A 25,216-nucleotide genomic window follows, 5' to 3' on the forward strand; every position below is an offset into this window, starting at 1 on the left:
AGATTACAACTACTTTCATGTTATTAATTTAATTCTCAAAAATGTCTTAAATTCTTTATCCACACAATTATTTTTAATTCTACTAATTAATAAGCACTTTACCTTGTGGCAAATAATGTCTAAGTTGCAATTTTTATTAATAGGTAAAGAAATAGTTACTTTGTTTTGCTTTTTTTTTTAGCTAGTCCCATGAACTCATGATATTGACAGCACTCACTGAAGAAACTTGTGTGCAGTTACTACATTGGTCCAAACAACAAAGAATGATAAACAACACGAATTTTAACATTAATGTACTTTAGGAAGAACAGGAGATCGACAGCACCCTTCTACCTGAACACAAACAAAACAGAAGTACTTTGTGTTAAAGATGTGATGGTAATAGCTTGGTTTGTAGTGCAGTTTAAAGCCACTTCCTTTTGCTTTCCATATCCAGGCAAGGCTGATGTTTCACACAGTATGTGCACGTACCACGACAGCAGAGAGCACACCAATTCCTTAACTCAGATAGCGGAAACCAGCACACGCTCCACAGGGCTCTCAAAACACAAAACTCAAAAAAACAAAACTCTGAAATGTCTTGGGAGACCAACTGCACAGTTAACTCTTCCTTCAAACTCTGCTTCCAAAGTTCAGGATGGAAATAAAAACTTTCACTTTAAACCTCTGCTCAGTTTTGAGGAAAGTGCTGACCATGATTTAAGGATGACTGAAGTGTCACAGTACAGTTATTAACATTTAATTCACTGTATGGCTCTTAATGAGAAGAGAATGTTGAAAAAAGCCCTTAAAAAAAACAAAAAAGAAGAAAAGAAAACGGGGAGTTACATATGCAATAATCTGGGTTTTCTCAGCAGGACAAAATTTTCCACTGACCACACAATAAGTATAACAGTAATGGCAGATGAGCACCAACAAAACTTTCACACTTTCTCTGTGTGGAACTGGAAATCTTACCGAAACAGAATTGTTAGTGCTGCTATGACCATTAGCGGGGGACTGTCTGGATGTAGAGGGGGAATCTCTCTGAAATAAGACACAAGGTTCATTAACAACACAACACTAGCACAGCAACACAGATAAATTTCAAAGAACAGTTACATCCACAGCCTTAGAACCATTTGCTTAGCTGCTCCATTTGTGAAAACTTCCACACTACAAACTCTGTAAATCTGAAAAGCTTTACCATAGCTTAAGATCCAGGTTTGACATTTTGATTTATCTGAGGTAATAATTATTTTTATGTTGCCTTCAGGTTTTTAATAACTGGGGCTTCTGAGATCTCATGGGGCTGACAAGGCTACCAGCCCTCAGCCCTACACCAGCCTTGGTTCAAGCACCTGAAAGTTACACTCTGAAAATACTTGGAATAGAGTGAGGCCATATCCTGTTCTAAAGATTCTGAGTAGTTTTTCAGCTGTGTGGTGGTTCACAGTGTTCATCAGTCTCTACTCAGCAAGATGCATCTCCCTGCAGTGCTTCACAGACACTGAGGCTCCTCCCTTCTCATCCATTTTACAGCACAAGGGTTTTCCTCCAACATTTGTATGGGCTTCAAAGTACCAAACCTTGCCAAAACACAGCATTTAATAAAAGCCAGTTCCCTTGACCCAGACTGCCAGCATGGCTCTACACTTCAGTGCAGAGAGAATAGACACAGGGCACACACTGGGAAATTCTACAGGAAGGATAACTGGAATTTCTGACTGGGTTTTTTTTTCACATGCCATTTTGACTGTGTAGTGCTTAATTCCATGAGGTCATATAATTGAGCCATCTCTTCCAGAAATAAAATAATCCACTTGTACATTGTTTAAAAAAAAAAAAAAAAATTCCTTTTACCTCCAAAGGAATTCTGGAATATAATATTCCATGTCAAAGGTCAGCTTAGGAATGTCTGGTCATTTTGTCTAACATCAAGAACAGCAGAGAAAAAGGGCTAAAACAGTTTTCTAAGTAAACTAAGTTAACCCTGCTTATATTTATCAACACAAGAACCTTTTGTGAACAGCTAAAAACCTGGAGCTAAACTGTTCACGCAACATTAATCAGGGATCAGTGCCACATATATAAGAACAAAACTTGGCTCCCACAAGTATTTGCAATGTGTAATGGAGTGGGGAAAATCAGCTCTAATTCTAATTACAAAATCACTCCAGTACAAGAAGTATAAAATATTCAAATAAGAGCAAATGAACCATTCATTACTGAAAAAATATAAAAAAAAAAAAAATAAAAAAAAAAGCCTGAAGGAATCAGTATTCTCTTTTTTTTGTTTTCTTTTGTGTATGGATTATCAGCACCACCTTCATCCAATCATAACCACAACTTTTTTCAAAAAAGTTGTGACTTCCTTGCTTTATAAAGATTTTCTGCTTGCTGTGCAATTCTGTCTCTGCTATTTTCTCACTTTCAAGAGGTGAAAAAATAATTTTAACTTTTTTTTTTTTTTTTTTTTTTTTTAATATGGTTTGCTATAATCTGTTGTCAGTGATGGTTTAGCAAGGGAAAGCTTTGGAAACTCATGCAAGCACCCAAATCATTTGGAGAAAAACAAGTTCAGAGAATGCCACTATTTCTGGACTGTCTTGAAGGATTCTGCCTTTGAAGGAAATTTTCTTGGTTTGAGAATGTTTTGATTTGTATTCCTCCAACAAGTCTCAACACAAGACAGCAGTATATTATTCAAAGCAAATGTTCATCATACTGAGGAAAATATACATTTTCAGTGGTGATTTCAGCACTGTCAGAAATAATCTAACAAGTTAGACAAGAGACATATTTTTATGTATGAATTTTATATAATTAGGCTGTTCTGTTCTGTCACAACTTCAAAGGCATTTAGATTCTTAATTTTCTAGGGACAAGTTTTTCTATCAAAAAATCCCATACTCAAAAGTTAGGAGAAAAACTGTATTATGAACAATCTAATGAGACAAATCAATGAGCACAGAGATCCTTGTAGAACAGCAGGACTGCTTAGGACTGGCCTGGGAAACTTCAGTTTTGGTTGTGAGTTTGTTTCTCCAGTAAATCAGTAAAAGCCCTGCTTTTCCTGGGGATAGGGGCAGGAAACACTTGGAGGATCCAATGATTCTGAGTAATGTAGAAAGGTTATTATCATTATATTTTAGTGAACTTGACTGTCTGGACTTCCCAGCCTTGTCCAGCCCCAGGACAAAAACAACACAGGAATCTTTGAGGTCATCACTACTCAGCTGAAGAACCACAGAGCCAGAGCCTTAGAGGAAACAACCATAATTATTTCCAAATGATGGCAAACCCAGTTTCCTGTTGTTTGCTTGTTTTCAAGTGTGGTTTATGAATGACAAACCAATGTATTTGACATGCAAACCTATATAGAAAGAATTCAGTGATGTCTAATAAATATGACCTGATCAAATTAGATACTGACAAAAGCAGCTGGATCAATGACCTTGTTGCCAGATATTAAAAAAGAAAAAACAAACAAGAAAACCAACAAAACTAAAACCTCCAACAAACACAGACAGACTTTCCAAAATTCTGAAAGTATTTTTACATTTCTGTCTTCCTCAAGGAACACTTCTGTCAGTATTTTTAATGCAAATTTAAAAAAAAAAAAATTAAGAAAGTAAAAAATCCTGATATTTGAGCACTAATGGAAACCATGGAAGATAAAGGAAAAAATCTGTGGTGATTACCACCAGGCTTTTAAAATCTTGTATATTAAAGGTTTTCCTTCTTAATGAAACAACTTAAGAGTTTCACAAAGGCAATCTGAAACAAAGAATGTTTATGAGGATTTTTTTTTTTTTGTTTAAAGAAACCTATTTTGTTTTAAAAGTACTTCTCCTACCATTCTCACATATCTGACACTACAAAAAGTTAGTTGGGGTGTTGTGTCAGTAAGTAAGAATGTACTTTTAGCCAGAGCAAAATGCTTACTCATTGGGATAAAACTGAAACATATAAACAGTGTACACAGCAATCAGCCATTAGAAGGATGTGTTGCAATAGTTACTTAAGCTCATGTTTATGTAAATCTGCAATTTTCTTGGTATCTGAAGAAGAAAACAACACCCTGGCCCTTGTTATCTGAACATCTGTGTTAACTCAGGTCATTTGCCATGCCAGTGACTAAACAGGTCACCTCACACAGATCAGCTGATCCAATTTTTACACAAGAGAATTCCAAAGTATTACATATTCAAAAGTATTCAAGCAAGGTCTGCTCCATGAAATAGGTCTGGTAGCTGAATGGAAGGCATGGGTGCAGGAGAAGCCAAAAATGCCTAAGAAACATGAAACTATTCACCTGAGATTTTGAAAACAGCCTAGTTTTCAAAACCCTAAATTACACAGTGTAGGAAAGACTTCCCTATATATGCAGAAATGGCTCAATATTTAGAAAATGACATTTTAAATGGCTATAAAAGAAGACAAATATGGCAAGTGAAATTCAAATCCCAGTTATTTTAATAAACCCACATTCCATACCCCCTTCACCTTTGTGAAGGCCTAAGATTGTAAATAAAAAGCACATTATCTCTGACTCTACTAACATGCAGGTTTTTTTTATTCAAGATTAACAAGATGTTTTGCAACCCAATGATGTGACCCTGGTAAGAGCCTCAAAGCCCCCCAGTCCTCAATTCTGTTTTATATTCCTCTTCTCATAAAACTATATTACATGAGCACCAATCCATGACTGAGGGAAAACCAAACAGAAATACAGACTGAAATGTTGCCAAAAAATACCGTAACTACAAAGATTATACTAGTGAAAACAAAAATATCTCTCTATTTATCCTGCTGGAGAGCATGAGAAACAAGACTTCTATGTGAGTCACGTCAGTCAATGTTGTTTTAGCCTTTATCAATGGTTAAGAATTTGATTCATCATCAGAATCACCTTCCTGATAAATTCTGTGAAAAAAATTCTATATGTACCAACAGACTAGTGATGCTTTAACAGGAAGATTTAAAACCACTGGGGTTTTTGTGTATGCCTGTAACTGATGAAAATCAAGCCAAAGTCTTAATCTGGCTGAGCAGGTAGAAAGGACTCATCCATCTCTGACTAAATAAATGCTCCATGCTACAAAGTGGGAGAAATAGAGACATGGTTTCTTTTTCTCTTTGGTCACACATTTCTAGTTTAGCCATTTTTTCCCAATGGAAGTGAGAGTCTATTTTCCATTCTTCTGTGAAGTAAATAGTCATGAAAAGCCTAAGGACACAAAGCTAAAGAAAAAAGATGATCTGCTATTACTAAAATGACAACTAATAGTACTTATTTAAAGCTGAGTTTTTCCAAATAATCATCTTCCCAGCAAGTCTGCAGTTTCACCAGTTTCTGTATTTCAATAGTGGGAAGTGTGGTATCTTTTATTATTACTCCCCTTTGCAGCACAGAAGTCAATACATGAATTTGTCAGCACGCTGTAGTTTTTTAAAGCCTTGGCATTTCATGAAAAACTTTTGGTTTCATATTTATTTTAAGAAAATTGGCCTCACAGGTGAAAGTCTGTTAAACCTTTTACCTCTAAAGCATTTTAGTTTTTGTTGAATTCTACTAAGAAGTACCGAAGGCAACCAAAAAGCAGTAATTTTTTTTCCTTTCAAAACAGATTGTTCTGACAACCACAATGGCAGTTTCTGTGTATTCTAGCATCTGCTGAGACACAAGAACAATTAGGGTGAAATCACAGCTCTAATTAAGATAAGGTGCTTGACTTCAGCAGGGGTTGTGATTTCACTGGGGGAGTTCTAATTCGGGAGCTGTTTGCGCAGTTAAGCATGTGGCACGGGGAGATTGGCATCATCTACACGCTGCAAATGCCATCTGTGTGCTCAGACTGAGCACTGGCTCTCAAGTAGCCATTTTCTACAATTTAATTCCCTTCAGCTGCAATCTGGAATGTAACTTTGTGAGCAGAAGGGAATTAAACGTTGCAAAAGCTGTAATACCAAGTTTCCAGTTCAGCAGCAACTTGAAATCTGTTTTTTCTTCTGTAGTGACAAAGACCATTTTTTCATGGAAACATAATATTAAGCCACATGTAACTGTTACACACGACCACCACAAATTTACCTCAACAGGGTTATACAGAAACAGGTTTTTCAATTAACCCTTAACAGCCCAAAGCAGCAATATAATATTTAAAGCCTAAAAAAGAGGAGGATCGTTCCTCAGCTTAGGTATTTTAATAGACTTCCTGAAGTATGAGTTTAAATGGTCATATTTTAAAGGGGCTTCCTAAATGCATAAGTTGAGGATCCCCTTTCCTATTTTTTTTTTCTTTAATAGGCTGTAAAGAGTTAGTTAAGGTGCTGATGAGATGAATATGAAGGCAGGGCTGAGTAGGTAGGTGGGACCTACTCGTGTTCCGTTATCTTTGTTGTAAAATTGGTGTGCGTGATCTAACAGGACAGGCAGAAACAATTTCCCAGAAAGCAGTAACATTCAGCCATCAGCAGGCAGTTAGTTACAGGGCTGAGGAAGAAAGGGATGGGTCATTAATTCCATTACCTCACAGGATGAAGACTGCGTGCGATAACTTGGCACTATCTTGAAGGTAATACTTCCACGCATCTCCCTCTGTGAAAAAAGAAGCACTTTGAGACTGAAGAGAAAAATCTCCAAATTGTTAATGCTTGAAAGGAAAACATCACAGTCCAAGTATGAAAAGCTAAAATGTTATGGGTAAGTTGTCATAGCACCCATAAACAAACATTTAAATTGCCCCCATTAATCTAAAGGATGAACATTACCAGTTTGTTCACCTGACCAGGTTTTGAATGCCTAGAATCCAGAATTGTATTTTAATGTGAGAGATTCACATTAAAATTCACATTTTAATGTGAGAGATGTGTAGATTTCTTCCAAGTCAACCTTTTCCTTGTAGCTATATTCTTGTAATCTACAGTCTTTTCTACCAAAGAGGCATTTTCTTCCCTTTCATCATACATGCCAAATAGCAAAACTGCATTCAGTTTCTGGAAAGCTGCATTTTACTGTACTGAAGGCAGGAATGTCAAAAACAGTCTTTCATCAAAACAGAACATGGGGTTTGCTACTTTGCATTTACTATTGTGTAAGAATATTCATAACAAGTAGTAACTCCAGAACAGCATAAGATTGTGACAATGTATTTTATTAAATGGCAATCTGAATACTTGTGAATACCACATGGCTGACCCACTACTGATCTGGGCAGAAATGTGAGCAGATCACTTCAAGAGATCTCAGAGCTTCCCCCCTTTGTCTCTTTGGCTGGCTTACTGTGACACCCCAAAAATGCTATTTCCCTTTAAACTAGTCTAGGATTAGTGATACCATCCAATATCTCAAGGATAGGACTGTATGCAGAAAAATTAACAAGTGTTTTGGAAATATCAGACTCTACTAGCAGGTGGAGTAGGTGGAAAAAGGTGGAGTTTTCCTGGAAAAAGACAGAATGAGCTCAAAGTTTTTTTAAATTTGTAACATTAGTAACTGTGAGCCCAACAGTTATAAACTGAAATAACTTTTTGCTGCATGGACATGTATTCTATCAAGAACACAAGAAAAAGGGGAAGTAAGAACACAATTAAACAAGTTTTGACTAAATAAACAGGCACTTTATAGAGGACATGAGGAAGACTTCAGGCACTTACAAGCATTTTTTGTAGTTGTTCTACAGTTTGATTTGCCACACTGATTCCGTTTATTTCTCTGATTTCATCTCCTACGTGTAGCGTACCTGCACAGTTAACAAAGACACAATCAGCTCAGGACATGTTTCTGCACACTGAAATAATTATAACACAGCACTAATATTCATACAAAGGCATAAACAGAAAACAATATTAAAATAAATTTTTTGCTAGATTCAGAAAAGGACTTTGTATTAGGTACAATCTGTCTTTCAGAGTGCAGTGAATACACAGCAAGAGATGCCCAGGCATTCTCTAAGTAAATGGGAAAAACATGTTTTTGTTATTAAACAATAATATTGAATCAAAAACACCATATGGCCTGGAATAGTATAAAGATTCTTTGATATTATTCAAAACCTAAAACTGATGGAATTACATATTAGGCTGAGAATCAGATTCAGTAACATCCCTATATCAAATAAAATCCCCTTTCCTGCAGCATTTCCCATTTCTGTCATTCTGACAGAAGTGAATATTGTTATGTTCATGACTGTAAGGAGAAGTATACATAAAAATTGGGAATAAAGAATAGACATTTGGCAGACATGTCAACAACAAACAGAAAATTTTTAATGAGTGTCACTGGTGTTTCATTTTTACTGAATACTCTGGCAGGTGTAAGTAGATTGAATCTATAACAGCCTTTCTTCCCATTTCAACTCTGCCACCTCTGGAATAAGAACTATTTCAATTACCAGACAAGACAGAGCTGGCCTAGAGACAGAAGGCAACTTCACAGCAGCTACATTTTTGTGACTGGGAATTGTGCAGTTTTTGTTTAATATTGCTGGACCTGAAATTACACAGCTCCTGTATTCCTCACAGTAGATTTATAATCCACACATTGCTGATATTGCCTGACAGTTTTCCATACAGCAAAAAGAGACAGCAGAGAAAAATGCCCTAAGCCTCCCCAAAACCAACACAAGGCAGAGACCCTACCAACAGGATTCAAAGATAGTGCTTGAGATCACTGCCAAATTACACTTGTTGCTCTATTCAGTAAAAATATTCTAAATACAGGTAAGCTGAATGAAGCAGTGAAGCTAAGAGGCATCTAGAGCACTAACAGAATTAGAAGCATTAAAAAACAGATGAGCATACTACAGAATCACTGAAGTACAGCTCATTGTCAAGCTCTACCTAGTGCAGAAGCACTACCTTAGCCATATGAAGCACACAGAGAATAGGTTAAATTTCCCAAATCTTTAGAAATAAAACACACTGTATAATTAAAAATAAGTGTTCTAATGGGCACAGTTGGATATTTTATCTAGTTTTAGCAGGTTTTAAAAGTTTTATTAGCCCCATTATGGAATGCAGTCATGTGAAGCAATAGTGTGCACAGTACCACCACCACCTAAGCACAGCTGGAAGAAAACCTTTCTCCTGTGAATCTTAGAGCAATCTCCTTTTAAAACTCACTTTTAGAAGCCAAACAAATTTAAATTCAGAAGGTCCCCCAAAGGCAGATAGAATCCTCTCTGAATTGCACCTTTGCTTGTATTAAAACTTTTCCTGACAGAGTTTACCATATCAGAGAGACAAAGTGAATATATGTTTTGTCTTCCCAATTACCTGTTCCTAGCTTCCTTTGAAACAGAACAGTAGGCTAGAGGGAACTTTGCTTTGAAAAATTTGGAGAATTTTTGTTTACATCAAAAGAAAAAGATAGCAGTCTAAAAAAACTAAAGTAACTCTTTCGTGGTTGCAATCCAAACTTGCAGCCAACAACCTGGTAGGGAAGTTCATTTGTTTAAAACAGGACAAAACCCAGTTATCTGGCCTGAACACACAAAATGACAAGAAGGAGAAGACTGGGGATGAGGGAAAAAAAACATGTTTGCAGGATTTGTTATGGTAGTGAAAACTGAAAATAAAGATTTAGAATCTAGGCACAAGTAATATTTTTATTTCAAACCCCATTTTTGTGATTCTCAACACCAAAAACAGAAAGATCCTCAAGAATTGTGTCGATAAACCTCTTTCATTTTTGCAAGGGAAAATACTGCTATTTGTGCAAAGGTTTCTTTTTAAACAGAGGATTCAATAAGTAGAGCTCCAGAAATTACTGGTGTTTCCATCTCTTGCTGAGCTATGCAATAAGTAATAAGATTGTAATTATCCTAATTATGACCTGAATGAAACACAGTGGCCCTCACCTCAAAACACAGGCAGACATCTGCAACTGGACAGTAACTAAAGCAGTTAGCAGGAGCTCATGCAGGCACAGAGAGACACTGCTATGGAACAGCAGCAATCAAAATCAGGAGAATGTACACAGTTTGTACAAAAGGATCTAAAATAACTGTGCTTGAAGATAAAACTCTTCATGAGATGTGATTACCTTGCCGGTGAATCATTCCTCCGTGCATAATTCTTGCCACAATGCAGTGGTTCAGCTCATTCATTTTTAAAGTGATTCCCTAGAAAAAAAAGAAATGTTTATACTTTTAAAATAGAACATTAGGCACTGTGATTCTTGAGTGGTTAAGAATAGTCACGTTTCCTGAAAGCCTGAAGGCAGGATATAAATTTTAAGACTAAAAGTCTTTGTCAGTCACCTAAAGACGAGCAATAAAACCAGAAACTATTTTTTAAGTGAGGATGCAATACTTTAACATATAAGGATCTGGTTTGTTAAAAAAGTGATTTTATACCGAAGTGCAAAGGCTCCAGTTGGGTTTAAGGACTAATTTGCTATAGCTACTATGAGGCTGCTTTTAAACAAACCCAGCCCTAGTGGCACAGCAGCAGTGTGAATGCACTCAGAGCATTTCAAGAAGGATAAATATCTACAGTGCCTGCTGAACTATTCCTGTTAACTAACAGCCCTGCCTCAAAGTGAAGAAATGGACACTAAAATCATTACAATGCTGGTCTTTATGGAGTCAAGGGGAATAGTGATGTTCCCTGCATACTGTCTTGGGTTGCAATACAGGATGTGACCAGAAATGTGTATTCTATCACCATCTGTTGATGCTGGGTGGGGCAGTGATCCTTATCTCTGTGGCACATATTACCTGCTAATGGGCCATCTTTAAAACCTGCTGGGGCAGCCATCTTCATCTTTTCCACAACCCATCCTCCCTCCAGGAAGATATCATCTGCTGCTGGCCCATTGAGTCCCACTGTGTGACTGATAAAATTACATCATCCCACTGGGAGATGCTCCAGCCAGGAGGAGGAGCCAAACATTTTCTACCTAGATAAAAACTGAGATTTTGAACACCAAGGCAGTGTTCTTTCCACTGGATTCCAGAGGAGCACCAGACCTTTCCACATCATCCCTGGACCTTCAGAGGAAAATTGCACCTTCTACAGGAGAACTGCTTCAACTGAACCACATCTGCCACTGCAGGAGGATGCAGCCACCATTTAATGGGACTGCTACCAACACAGGGTGTCAGGTTGTATCCTGACTCTGTCAGTGTTTTGGGATGGCTCTTTGTAATACTGTATTTGTATTTTAATTTTCCTAGTAAAGAATTGTTATTCCTAACTCCCATATCTTTGCCTGAGAGCCCCTTAATTTCAAAATTATAGTAATTTGGAGGGAGGGGGTTTACACTCTCCATTTCAAAGAGAAGCTCCTGCCTTTACTGGCAGACACCTGCCCTCCAAAGCAGGACACACACCATGGGCTCATCCGTGTTCTTCTGGAACTGCACGAGGCGCACGCGCGTCACGTTCTCCATGTCCATGTCGCCGTTGGCGCTCTCCGGCGAGTCCCCGTTCAGGTAGGGCGAGGTGGGAGGGGGGGTGACTCTCAGAGCTTCGTCACTGTAAACTTCATGTGCCACTACATCATGAGTTTGAAGTAAGGCCTGGAGGAGAGCACAGCAACAAAATGTCAGGTGTCCACCGTCTCCGATGTCCCTCGCTCGCTCCTTGTGTTTTTAAAGCTTTTCAGAAAGTCAAGTGACTTGGAAATCCCAAGGAAATACCTTGGAAACCCAAGGTATTTGTGCCCAGTTTCCTACTGAAGAACTTTTTTACTCTGAGTCTAAGACAACCTTTCAGACTGCAAATGCTTGCACACACACCCTGAGACTCCAAAACCTGCATGAGTTAATGTGATTTTTACTGCAGGTTCTTCAGTGAGAATGGTGCTGCCTCCCTTCCCCTCATCCTCTCGACACCTGCAGGGTGTCAGAGTAAATCCATCCTCATGTGCACAGACAGAGGATCAGAAAATACCTTTCTGTGCAAACCACTCTATAGTAATTACTCTAGTAAAATGGAAAGCTACTCAGATAGATCCCATGGTATTTCAGTCTAATAAAGGTAGACTATGGGTCAGAAGAAAAGAAGGAAATACTGGGTTTTTTTGTTGTTTACTGTCATAATTGCTTCCATACTCTACCCTTCCCCTAGAACCTGGACCCAGCACCACCACCCTGACTTCACAATGCTTGACAAAAATTAAGAGTGCAAACCAACAAACTGCTAAAACACTGCTTCATTAGCTTTCATTGGCTACTTCAGCAGCATTTCTAAATGTACCATATTGAAAAAACGTAATTTCTTAAACACTTTTATGTTCCCATTTCTCAAATTGATTTGAAACTATAGCTGGGAAGTCAGTACTATAATGATGGAAAAATTTTCCCTAAACTAACAATGCTTTGCCTACATTCCCCCCATTTTTCCATCAACACACATACTCTTTTTAGTTAAATACAAACCTGTCTCTGCATTTCCTATTTTTTATCTTATTTTGTCAACTAAGCTCAAACTTCCATCAATTCCTCTGCATTAGTTTGCACTACTGAAGCAATATTTTATATTAGCAACCTGGACCATATAAGTAAGTTAAATCACTTTAACACTGTTTAATTAAATTTGATTTATTTGTGCATCCAGTTATGTGTGGTTACTCCAGTGTAGGTTAATGGCTGGACACAATGACCTTGGAAGTTATTCTGTGCCCCTGCCTGTATCTGTTACAGTCTCCATGCTTTTATATTACATTTTTTACATAATCCAGTTCCTTACATTTTTATCACATCAAATAATTGCCCTCCTTGATATTATTTTTAGCAATAATATTCACCTTGTAGGAGGTTAAAATACAGCACTTCCAGCATTTTTAAAGGTCTGTAATTATACTAAATGACTTCTGAATATATTCACAAAAATGAACACTAATTCAGAAATACATTAAAGTACAGCAAGCTCAATTTAATATTGAAAACGTTTAATAAAAAGATTCCTGTTGGACCTTACCTAAATATGACTGTTTTCAAGCATTTCTGCTAATTTTGAAAATGTGTTTTTTCCCTGTTTTTCCTTTGCAGAACATGATAACCTTGATATGATAATAAACTAAAAATTAGTTTAATGAGAACTGCTTTCTACTGCACTGTCTGCAGAGAACAGCATAGGAATGCATATGATGATGGATAAAAATTCTCTATGTCATTAAACAAAAGCCTCCTAGCAAATATTTCAATTGCTCCAACATACTGAACTTATATAACAGAATCTTTAACATATGAAAATGGTGTATTCGAAAATCTACTGAAAGTCATGTAATGGAAAAAAAGCCCTTTGAAACTTGCACATACATAACAAATGAGGTACTTGAAAATGCTTTAAGAATTCCTAAATTAATTATCTACTGGAAGACCTTCATGCAAAATTTACATACATTTCTTTGAATTAAAATGTTAAACATGCACAGAATAAATTGATAATTTATTTATGTAGCCATAAGGCACACAAGGGCAAAAAAAATCAGAACAGAATATCTTGAAGATCTTTTACAAACATGCTTTATTTCCTTTGGTTTTGTAAAGGCCTGCACAGTTTAACCCACTAACACTGTGATTAACTAAACAAGACAGATTGCAATAGTTTTTCTTCTGACTAGGGATACACACTAGATTAAAAAAACTAAAATAGCCCGTTTTCATGCAGGTGTTAATGCAGACTCCTATGTATTACACTTTATTGATTACTGAATTAATAACCAGAGTATTGGTCTGTAACACCTGGCAAACACATGGAGTGTGGGATGACAATATTGTTTTATTTTTTATTTTCCTAATAGCTTCCTATAAGATACAAAGGATTTCACTCTGAAGGAAAATTTAGCAGAATGCAACAAATGTAAAAGTATTTTATCCCATAAAGGTGCATCTGGGAGCAGGAGTGGGAATGATGGAGGATGGAGTTGTCCCTTTGGCATCTGGAGACTCTGTGCTATCTGCAGGTGTGGATCCACACCAACTTATGTTGGTTTGATTGCTACTTTCCATTTCTCCCTAACATGAGCTGTTTCTGTTCCCCTGCTCATTCTGACTCCTACATTCTTTTTACTAATGGTTAGCTGGAGATTTTGGTTTTTTTGGAGCAATTTTCTACAAGTTCAGCCCAGTGCAACATTAAAGTGCAGTTCTAGATGAATGACAGAACTGCTAGGGAGAGGATGAAAGAAAGATGGGGGAAAAGGGATGATGGGGCTTCACCAACTTGCAATTTAGCCTGGGATACCGCAGACTCACTTGCTGAAATTACTCCTCATCAAAAGTACTTGTTATGGAATTGCAGCTTCTTCCTCATGAAAAATACTTTTCATAGGTTTGCAGCAAAAGAGCTCTGACAAATGGTTTTAGGTTTATGAGAGTATTAGGAAACAGAGATACCTAACAAAGAGGATTTTCAACTCAATTTTCCTCTCACTTGATTTGATACACGAAATGTATATATATCACAATCACTTTTATTGATGCCTACTCTGAAAATAATTTATACTTTAAAAATGGTCTTTATCCACAATGCTTAATGTTTTAGCAACACTGCAGGGTAATTTTACACAAGAAAAGTGTATCAAATGAACCTATCAGATTCCAAAATGAAGCTGAGTATCAGAGAAAGGTTTTTAAAAAAATCTTTCTTACAGTATGGCTGAGTACCATTCCACCTTGTTTTATGTTCTATTCAGGCAAGTGTTCCTGTTAAATGTTGAATCAGAGGTCTTACAAACTTTAGGATAGGATAGGTGCCATCTCCAGGGAAAAACATCAGAGTGTTGCTGAATGGGCACAAAAAGTCCATGTCTGCACTAGCAATTAGTGCAGTGACATAAGAATGAACCAAAAAGTAAAACAATTGGATTTGTCAGGACCTGATGTACACACTGAACACATTGCAGGAGTTTTTTCTTCTGAGCAGCTTCCAACTGGCCCTGTGGACAGAGTGTCCATCAGCTGCTGGATTGCACTGGCTCCTGGCACACATTTCAGTTTAATTTTACCTGAAAAAAGTTGTTTAGCATGCTCTGAGACCCTTATGTGATACAAACCAAACACTGTTAAGGGGCAATCAGGAGATTCACTTTATAAACATGCTCCTGATCTGATTTAAAGTACAAAAACAAATGTAGCCAAGGCTACAAGGGCCATCAAAAGAACACACTGGGACTGCAGCTACCCAGATTTCATCTTATACCTGAACAGGAGGTTGGTTTCAGCTCACTCTTTCCTGGAAATTATGTTTGTCCTTCAAACTTACAGTAATTCAGCTTTCAGGTGAGCAAATTCCACAAAGCCCCCTGCATATAATCCTCATGTTAGGGAGAGTAAAATTAATGATTTTAAGCTGACAATAGTGCATAAAGATTAAAGCAAACACATTTATTTCTCAATTTATGAACTTCACCTACAGCATAAACAAAAGAAATCCTTCAAATTAGTGGACTTCAGCAACTTGCACCAAATTACAAAGCAGTAACATCCCTGAATTTAGGACAATTATTGCTCTCAAAATTTGCCAAATCAGATTTGGCAAACAGACACAGGAAGTTTTGATATGTAGCACAAACTCAACACGCTGTACACACTACTGAGTTATTGTAAAATAATATTAAACAAACACTTATTTTACAATTAATTCACACATCTTTATCCTAAGAAGATCTTCGGAAAAAGAAAAAGGAGGATCTCAGTTCTATCTATGGACATCCAAAAAGATTCATTCTTCTTTCCATGTGCAACACAGACCTCCAAAATCACAGTGAAACTGCTCCATAATTACATGATTCCAAATTGCTGACAGTTTTCAGCACAGTAATGAGGATTAATAGTAGCAGCAATACTAATTCTTCTGCCAGAGCAGCAGGTTGGAAATGCTTACTAATAGGTGTATTGTATGCAGTTCTATCACTTGCAGATTTTAAGAATTTACTGAAGTTTTCTAACATAAAGAATAATAAAAAAAATTATAAAATAGCCCAAATGAGAGTAGGATCTGCTTACCATGAAATGAGGTTGTGTTAAAATACGTTTTAGCTCCTTTGCATCATTGTTCTCTGGGTAACATGAAATTTCTTCCAATACCTGCAAAATAAACAAAAGAAATGCCCCACTGTAAATTTCTTTTAAAGCTACTGAAGAAATGAAACCCCTCACTGCTCAGTCAGAACACCCCCAAATGATTATACAAACCAACATATTTGACACAGGAAAGGGTTTAAGAGAATGTGCCCCCACTCAGCCACCCCAAGAGAATAAAACACCTTGTTCCAATGTTCTCTCTGAAAGAGATTAAAGCAGAAATTTGAAGAAAAGAGGTTTTGGAGCTTTTTTTACCCACCCCCCCCCCCCAAGTGACAGCATTCCTCCAACAGCTAAATATAAGGGGACAGGAATGGAGTGCTAACAGGTGACACACAAGACCTCCACCAGTTGCTGCTTTCACACATAGTCTCAATTTATTAAAACTATTGGTTTAAATGCAGAATTTAAAACACTCATAAAACCAATTATTAAAGACACCAAGTCTAGGTGGGCTGTCTGTTACCCCACTTCCAAGCTTCAGATTTTATAAATCTGAGGCACTTTTAGAGAAGGAGGAGTAAATAAGCTTTAACTCAATTGCCTGCAACTTGATTCTTACACCTTAATTTTCACATGAAGCTAGTTGGGCAATGAAAACAGAGTATTTTACATCTAGAACCACCCCCCAGGATTAACTGACAGCAAATTTTGCAGCACAGGACATCCATGAGGGCATCCATCAGTGTGACTTTAGTTATTACACTGAGTTTTAAAGTCTTCCTCCCTTAATAGCACAATAAACATTATTTTCCTATGCTGTAACTCCTAATAACTGCACAAATTTTTACTGATTATACAGTTTTTTAGTACTGGCCATAAATTAGCAAATAACATACTATTTGCAAAGTGTAAGAATTAAGAACATCTTTGTCTGTCTTTGGTCTTAGTGGGCCACCTTCACTGCATTTCCAAGTGTGCTCTTCTTAAACCTATCTATGATAAACTTATGGTTTTTTCAATTTAAAAACCTGATACTTCAAAACACTTCTTTTTGTAACTAAATTTTATAAACAGATTTCTGCTGCAGGTAAGTAACCTGAACAGGAATGATACTGCAATTACCCAGCAGGAGTGTTCCCTTTAACACCACTATTGTTGAAGAAAAGGTTAAATGATTAAACTGAGTAATATTCATAATCCTTACACAGATAATGTAACTCTGCAAGTTTATGCAATGTGTTACATAACTTGAGTAAGCAATAGTAGCATTCCAGAAATAATTCAGACAATGAACTAGAATACACATATTAATGAAGAAAAATAAGTCACAGTTTAAATACAATCACCCTTTCAAAGTAAAACAAACATACTTTAAAGCCATTACCTCTTTGGCTCTCTGTACAGCATCACTTGGAGGATTCCTGATTTGTGGTGAAGATTTTGTGTTTATTTTGTCATAAAGCTGAAATAACAAGAAAACAAACTACTGAAATCAAATGCTCTTTTATATAAATTAATGAGTGTTTACAATAGCCTGCTTATGTTACCAGGATTAGGATGATTGTTGAACTGCAAAACCCACAGACGTTCTGTATACAAAATCCAGCAGCCTAGGGTTTTGGCTCTTCGTTTTTAAACATTTCCTGATTTGAACAGTGCCATAGATTCAGAGTTCATAGGATGACATGGGAAAGTTCAGGAGGTTAAGGGCTTCTGCAAGCCTCCCATGCTTTTGCCACAGATTTACACAAACTATATCCTTCTACTAGAAGGGAGCCTATGAATCTTGAATAAATGCTATAAACCAAACATTCTGCTATAAAATCAAGTTAATCTGCATATCCCACTTTTCTCAATAAATCAAATCATCAAACATTCTGAACAGTAATTAAATGAACCTTGGAATATGGGAAAATGCTCTTGAAGATAGAACGTTACAAAAGCCAAATACTCTGAGAACAGAAAAACAAACCTTCCAAGAATGAGTACTCATAAAAGAGGACAACCTTGTTTTACTAGGATTTTCTATTAGAGAGAAGAATGTCATTGTATTTAAACAGGGTACTGCAAACCTCCCATGTTAATTATTTCTTTTAAAAAACCCTTTAAAAATCTTTTAACTAAGAAAAGCACAAAGGAAGAAAGATCTTTCTTCAAGTTTCAAATTAGAGGTAAGACATTACAGGCTCTTTTCCATACAAACCTAACAGACTCTGTATGTTTTAATGGAATAAATGTATACTTAAGAATAAACATATACTGTAATAAGCAGTATTTTCAAACCAAACCTTCTGGCTTACATCTCAACTAATATAAAGATGGTTATACCTGAAATTATTTTCTAATTATGTTAGACTATTTCTTTGATATGTAAGACAGAAAAGAGGCACAGGTAACATTTTTAGGGAATTAGAGACATTTTTATCACAACAAGGGTGGTGAAAACAGTGGAATCTCTCAACTTTGCAAATACTCAAAAATTTAACTGAAATTCGAAATACTGGTCACAAAAAAGAATTCAAAACACAAAAATGAGACCTTCAGCAAATCCTAACACTGCCAAGGATGAGGTGACAAGAAAGTACCATTCAGGCTGCTCAGCAAGGAGTGCTCAGGAGCTTCCTCTGGGAAGTTCACAGCTCCACTGTTTGGCTTAGAATGGCCTTGGATATTTGAAAAAGGGAATCTTGCCAGCACACAGAACTGCCCTCTTCTCTTTCTCACACAACATGAAATACCATTCAGTTTTAGCAGATACAGAAACTGCCATAAGTGCAATCCAACACCACCATCACTTTCCTGGGTTAACATTTTAATGAGTATGTTGAACATTTCAAGCCCATACACAAATAAGCACAAAAACAGCAAAAAACCCATTCCCTGCAGAAAAGTTACACCACTCCCCAGGGGAAAGAAAAGTAGGAAAGTCAAGCTAAATCAGTTTCTTCCAGTGCAACAACTTCACCTTGTGCTGCCAAAACACCACTAAACTCCAGAATTTAGGCAGCCGTGACCACTATTGAAAGCTTTGAGATAAAAGCTTTCTGCTAGCTTGCAGTTCAAGAGATATTTTATTTGTTTTACCTTTTCTTAAGTAAATTAACAAAATCTACCCAAACTCCAGCTGCTGCAAATGACAGATATAACACCCTTGTATGTCTGTTAAGAAACTGCACTGAGCACTGTGTACTGAACCAAAGCACAGCAGAAAATGCAAGATACCCACCATGAATATTACTGAATGTCTTTTTCCTTTTTAAGAGTAATGAAATTACACAAAAGTTACCTTGAAAAGATTTTCATTAGTTATTTCTAGCACTGGTTGAGAAGCTAAGTCACTGAGTTGTTGATTTCCCTTGTTACTGTGACCCAAAACAACCAGCAGTTTACAGAAACAGTTTTTTCCCCACTAACAGGGGAGAGTTATCTTTTGAGATTAGGAAGAAGGCAAAAAGAAAATTAGGGAGCAGAGTTCCTCAAAGAATGTTTAGAAAAGAAGTCAAGGCAAAGTTCAGACTAAACAAGGGTGCATTTATTTTTCCACAGTGCCTTCATGCTGAGAAATGGCACTTAAATTTCATCTTCTAGGACTTCTGCTTATTGAGCTTTGCTTCAAAGGCACCAAACTATTAGGAGGAACTCTGACAGCACTTAGAAGAAAGCCCCTCATATTTGCATTAAGGTTTAAGGATGATATATTACCCAAGGCAAGAGATCTATTAATTGTGGAGCTAGAACACAGCCTGACACAGAGAAAGGATGTGGATTTGGTAGATTCACTGGCACAAGGAGATCTCATCTTGAAATGGCATACTGTAATTCAAGTTAGTTCATGGAGGCTTTTTTGCAAGAGGAGCAAAGCTTATAATGTGAATTAATGCAGCAGAATTAGTGATGCAGTCCTGCCTCCTTTGCATTTTTTGAAGAAAGACTGGTTTTGCAATACTTTCCAATATTTTTGCACTTATATACTAGCTGTAGCAAAATCAATTTAGAATTAAAGAATTTACAGCTTACATAATTAATAAAAGCATTTGAATGTAGAGGTTTCATGCAGACACATTAAAAAGAACATTTGCTCCCTTGGATATAAGAATCTAACACACCTTTACACGAGTGTTTTACAAAGTGTGTAAGAAAAGTTTGAATGGAACCTGTTTGCACACATCATAGATTAAAGTGAACATTAATTTCACTTACAGACAGGCTCTGTATGCTCCCTGTGGTACAGAACAATTACTCTGTGCAATTACCCACAACATTTTAACCACAGAAACCCATCCTGTTCACAATGCTGTCTCCTTTCAGCAGCCCTGCAAATCTAAGTCCAAAGGTGGTTTACTGTGGGGCAGAATGAACTGGCTCATTCTTCACTGTCCTTTACAGAAAGCTTTTCTGTGCAATACCAACAGACTTACAGCAATACAAAATTGTGCCTTAATCAAGGGCTTTCTTTTTGCTGGGTGTCTCTATTTTCCAGCAAATAACTCTGCCCCCTCACCCCAGAAACACAACCTCCAACAGTTTCACTCAGCAATAAGCATAAACATATGAATTAAAAATTCATAATAATTAAAAAAAAAAAAGTAGAATGCCACAGCATATGTAACTTTTGGCATTTCCAGACTTTTGAATACTTTGCACCTCACTCTCACTCCTCAGCATCATTTATTCTGCATTTCCCAGAAAGACAACTGAAATTGAGATCTTGCTCTAGACAAGATTGACAATCCCAGCTGATATATTAACAAAACTTGATATAACAAACATACATTGACTTTATAGCTAATAAACAGAATAGCACTGCTTATAAAAACCACAAGTTTTGATTAAAATTTTGCATGCTAGAACACAAAAGCTGTGAAGAGAATACCCACGAGTTGAGCTGCTACCAGCTGACCAGCTTTTGCAGTGTTTCTGCCTGTACAAAGGGAGCTCGTCTCTTCTGATATTTAAAGCAGACAGACCAAAGCCTAATCCACAATCAGGCAGGCGAGACAAAACAACAAACTCTTCTCTTCTGACTAGTTTCTCAGATGTGCAGAAATTCCTTTTTAACCATTTCCTGTAAGAGGAGTCAGAATACTGTCCCAAAGCAACCCCCATCCAATGTCACAGTGAAAAATTTAGATTTGTCACAAGTAGCAGAAATTCTGCCTCACTGCCTGGTCTGAGCTTGAATGTAATAAAGATCAGATCACACAATAAAATCAGTAAGTATTCTATCTACTAATTCTATCTAATTGATAATAATCATCATGGTACATCCTTATATATTGAACTTTCTGAACAATTTAACCATAGGCAACACAGTGATATTATAGGGTTGGTTTTCATCACTTTTAGGTTTTGTGCCATCTAAAAAATTCTCATCTGAAGGTGTTGCCCCTTGCACAGCAGCATTTACTAACAAAGAGGCTTTTTGCTCTGTTACCTCCCACAGCTCCCTGTCGTGGTTCTCCATCCACCCCAGAGGTTTCATGTGCTCAGAGACTGAAAGAAATTCACAACACACTGAATAAACAATACTCACAAGTAGCAGTATCAAAGAATGGCTAAAATTAAAGGGCTAATTAGATAAATTCTAGATCACTTCTTCTTTCTTCTGCCAGTTCTGTTTCCCATCTCCTTTTCCATGCAAAATATTATAATGTTCCCATGGGTGCCTCCTTCCCTGGGATTCTAAGCACTGAAGGAAACATCCCTGAAGCTAAAAACTCCTACTGGAAAACACAGAGCAGCAAGGTCACAGCAGAGGCCTTATCTTCAGCTTTGTTTAAAGACAGTTTACTCTTTCATGCTCTCTGCTCTCCACTGTTAAGGACTGTGCATGAAGTTCATTTTCACCATTTCAGCATCAGAGACCTAGCATTTGCTTCCCAGACTCTACCTTGTGCCTGCTAGAGCATTATAGGTTACAGTCCTCCACAGCTTCAAATCTTTTTCTGTGATACACTCACTATAAGAGGAGCATAATCAACATTTGCATTCCAGTTCCTCAGCCAGTGAAGTGCTGAGCAATGCAAACAAAACTAACTCAACAAAAGGGTTTATCAGCTAAAATCCAGATTCCCTGACAGAGGGTTCACAGAAGACAGTCTAAAGCAGAACATTAATTCTGTCTGAACAAACAAATGTTTGTTTCTGTCATGCCCCCAAACTGGCAGCTGCCAACACTGCAGCTTGTTACTGGAAGCACTCAGGCTTTCAGTAACCCTGACAAGGGTTATGCAGATTTTGAAATACTCAATTCCTCTGTGCATATTCACATTCAAGCAACACATGAATAATCTTTCCAGTAAAAAATGTTGCAGTAGCAATTGGACCCTGAATTGCAATTTTGATCATCCATGTGACAGAACAGAAATACATACTCTTCAAATTTTTAGAGAAACTTTTATCTGCAAAAAGCAGGCAAACTGTATCTTGTTTTTAGAAGTTATCTATATTCTTACATATTCATGTGTCCTTTAGAGCAAAGTTACACTTGGTGCTATCTGTCTCAGAAATAAACATAAAACCAAATTTTCTTACACCTTTACATACTACACATAAGACAAAATGATGCCAGCTAAGCTCAGTCAGCCCCATGCAATTTCAGTTTTTACTGAAGCTGCCTTTTTTTTTTTTTTTTTTTTTAAATCATTACTTATCTGGGTTTCCTCACTTGTTTTTTTTTTTTTTTTTTTTTTTTTTTTAAACCAAAATGCAACTTTTTGGAGGAAAGAACAGAGGAGAGAAACTCAACTGGGGAAAAACACTTTTCTCTGTGTATTAGTTCAGTTCCCACTGCATGTGACTGGCAAACAAGTGTGTTCTAGAGAGTGAGAATGCCAAACTTCACTGCACAAATTCTGACACACCAATGAGGCTAAATGCCAACTGGAGAATGTTTAATACATATTAACAGGTTGTTAATGACCACATTTCTGAGGCCCACAGAACATAAAACCTGTTTGTTAGGGGTCAGTGCCTTGCTATGGCAGGAGAAGGAGATGTATGAACTGATCTACTTCAAGGACTGATAGAATAAAATTGCTGACCCTCCAGTGTGTTATACATGACAACAAACTGCCTGTCAGATGTGGTCCTACTGAGCTGCCAGAACTGCATCTTAGTAAAACACAAATGATGAAGGTTTATTTTACTGTGGATGAACATAAATTAAATGACAGGTGAGAGATAAGGTCTCTCTTTAGCCAAGGTGGAACTCTGAAATGATTGTAGGCTCCTTTGAGAAGGAAAACACATCCCCCAGCCACAGCCAAAGGACTGTGCATGTACTGCCTCTGGAGTGACCCAAAGGGTAAAAGGGATCCCAGACAGAAATCCTCTTCACTGCCTTCACAGGGTCTGCCAGAGGCAATCTGAGAGCTGCAGGGAAAGCACACAGCCCTTCACTGTGTCAGCCACAGTCAGAGATGTCCTGTGGAATTAGACACTACCAGTCAATATTTACCATGTGCATCTTCCATTGACATATTCTGGATGCCTGGAAACATGAGGGGAAGGTAAAAAAACACTGGAAAGGTTTTTTATCCTGTTATGTAGCTAAGTGTTGTGCATCTTCTGATCAAAACCTTAAAAAGTGAAAATGTATCCAAGTTAAAATTCTCTCAGAAGGTTATAATGTTCTGGCAAAACTGCAGGCAGCCATGAACTGTGGGGAAATCACACAAGGTTCAGTCTGAAACAAAGATTACCCAAATCCCTGCAGCTCCATACACTGATACAGTGAAAAACAGATTCAAGGACACATTTATTGCTTATATTGGTTCAGACCCCACAGATATTCAGTAATATCTGACTTGCATATTCTATTTCTTTGCAAGTGGTAGAGTTTCTATCCTCAGTGTATATGAGCTACAATCAAATTTTAGCTCTGTTGTAGAACATATTCCTTTTTAGCAGAGATTATCAAGTGCTATGAACTTACTCTGTAAAATCAAAGCCTTAACACTTCAGGGGCAAAAGAGCCAAGGAAAGGATTATATTTGTACAAAATAAACTCCAGGGTGTGTGCATTTCTTTCTCCACAATTGACTTTTTGAATTGTGCCTCTGGATTTGCTTCACAGTTACCAAGAATTTATGCATGCATTTATTTATTTATTTCAAGTTGTCTCACAGAAGTACTGATAATGAATGGTTATGCTACTCCTCAAAATCACAGCAGACATTATTTTCTTCTATTTAATTTCAGGTGTCACTAAATGCCTCATTCATGTATGACAAACACAGACTCCAGAGTCTGACAGCATTTTATTTCCTTACCAAGTAGTTCTCTAACCCAGTGATTTGTCTCCTGTTTTAGGGAAAACTCATAATAATACTCATAATAAAAATGTTATTGGCTGCAGAAGCTGCAGTTCTCCACAAGTGACAGCAGATGTTAAAGACATGCCAGACAGTACACAGACATAACCAGACTTTATTCTGTTCACACTGCAAATGTTTTAACATCTTTTGCAAAGATGAAATATGCCAAAGTAGGATGAGATAAAGGTAGTGCTTTGCACATGGCAGTACCAACAAAACCAGCACAGCAGTTGGAAAACCAATACAATAAAATTCAAAGGTCCCATTTAAAAAAGCAAAACACTCAAACTCTGGAATGTACCAGTAGTAGTTGGGAAAAACTTGGGCTTAGAACACTACTTCCCAAGGTACTCTAGCATATTAGTGACTTCAAGGACACAAAAATCCCATTATTTTACTAAGAGTGACTTTTTTTTTTTCTTTTTTTTTTACTGCATCCGATATAACTGAAGCTAATCTTAACAAAACCAAGGCAAAGCACTTTTTAGAGACCTGCAGCTGATTAGATAAAAGTAAACATAAAAAACAATGAGGTGCTGGAGGGAGTTTAGATAAAGGCACTGGTAAAGGGTCTGGATCAGAATAAACAGGGGGAGGAGAGAACTTGGGGTGTTTAGTCTGGAGAAAAGGAGGCTCAGAGACCTTATCACTTTACAGCTCACCCACAGGAGTATCAAGCTCCCAAATAACAAGGGATAGGTCAAGAGCAAATAGCCTTAAGCTGTGCTAGGGAAGATTTTAGATTAGATATCAGGGAAAACTTTCACCAAAAGGTTTATCAAGCACTGGAAGAGGCTGCCTGGTGGACTTGGCTGTGTTGGGTTTAAAGCTGGACTTGATGACCTTAAAGGTTTTTCCAAACTAAATGATTCAATAAGCACCAGGAAAAATGACTTTTTCAATACAGAAGGGCTTTATAAAGAGGTTTGTTCC

General features: G+C 37.1%; 1 protein-coding gene across 6 annotated transcripts in view; it reads right to left on the reverse strand.

Moving 5' to 3' along the window:
• CASK (calcium/calmodulin dependent serine protein kinase) overlaps positions 1–25,216 on the reverse strand; it is a 186,807-nt gene that overhangs the window by 20,360 nt on the left and 141,231 nt on the right. For 3 of the 6 annotated variants that reach the window (XM_056482682.1, XM_056482673.1, XM_056482702.1), the window contains 7 exons: positions 17,350–17,427; positions 15,945–16,025; positions 11,322–11,510; positions 10,031–10,109; positions 7,642–7,727; positions 6,515–6,583; positions 958–1,026 (listed from right to left, as the gene is read on the reverse strand). In XM_056482682.1, the coding sequence (XP_056338657.1) occupies positions 958–1,026; positions 6,515–6,583; positions 7,642–7,727; positions 10,031–10,109; positions 11,322–11,510; positions 15,945–16,025; positions 17,350–17,427 (651 nt within the window). Of the gene's footprint in view, positions 1–957; positions 1,027–6,514; positions 6,584–7,641; positions 7,728–10,030; positions 10,110–11,321; positions 11,511–15,944; positions 16,026–17,349; positions 17,428–21,498; positions 21,740–25,216 lie in introns of those variants that run through there. The other 3 variants (XM_056482692.1, XM_056482688.1, XM_056482712.1) reach the window with 2 other exon arrangements.

This window comes from Oenanthe melanoleuca, chromosome 1 (assembly GCF_029582105.1).
Source record: "Oenanthe melanoleuca isolate GR-GAL-2019-014 chromosome 1, OMel1.0, whole genome shotgun sequence".
NCBI lineage: Eukaryota > Metazoa > Chordata > Aves > Passeriformes > Muscicapidae > Oenanthe > Oenanthe melanoleuca.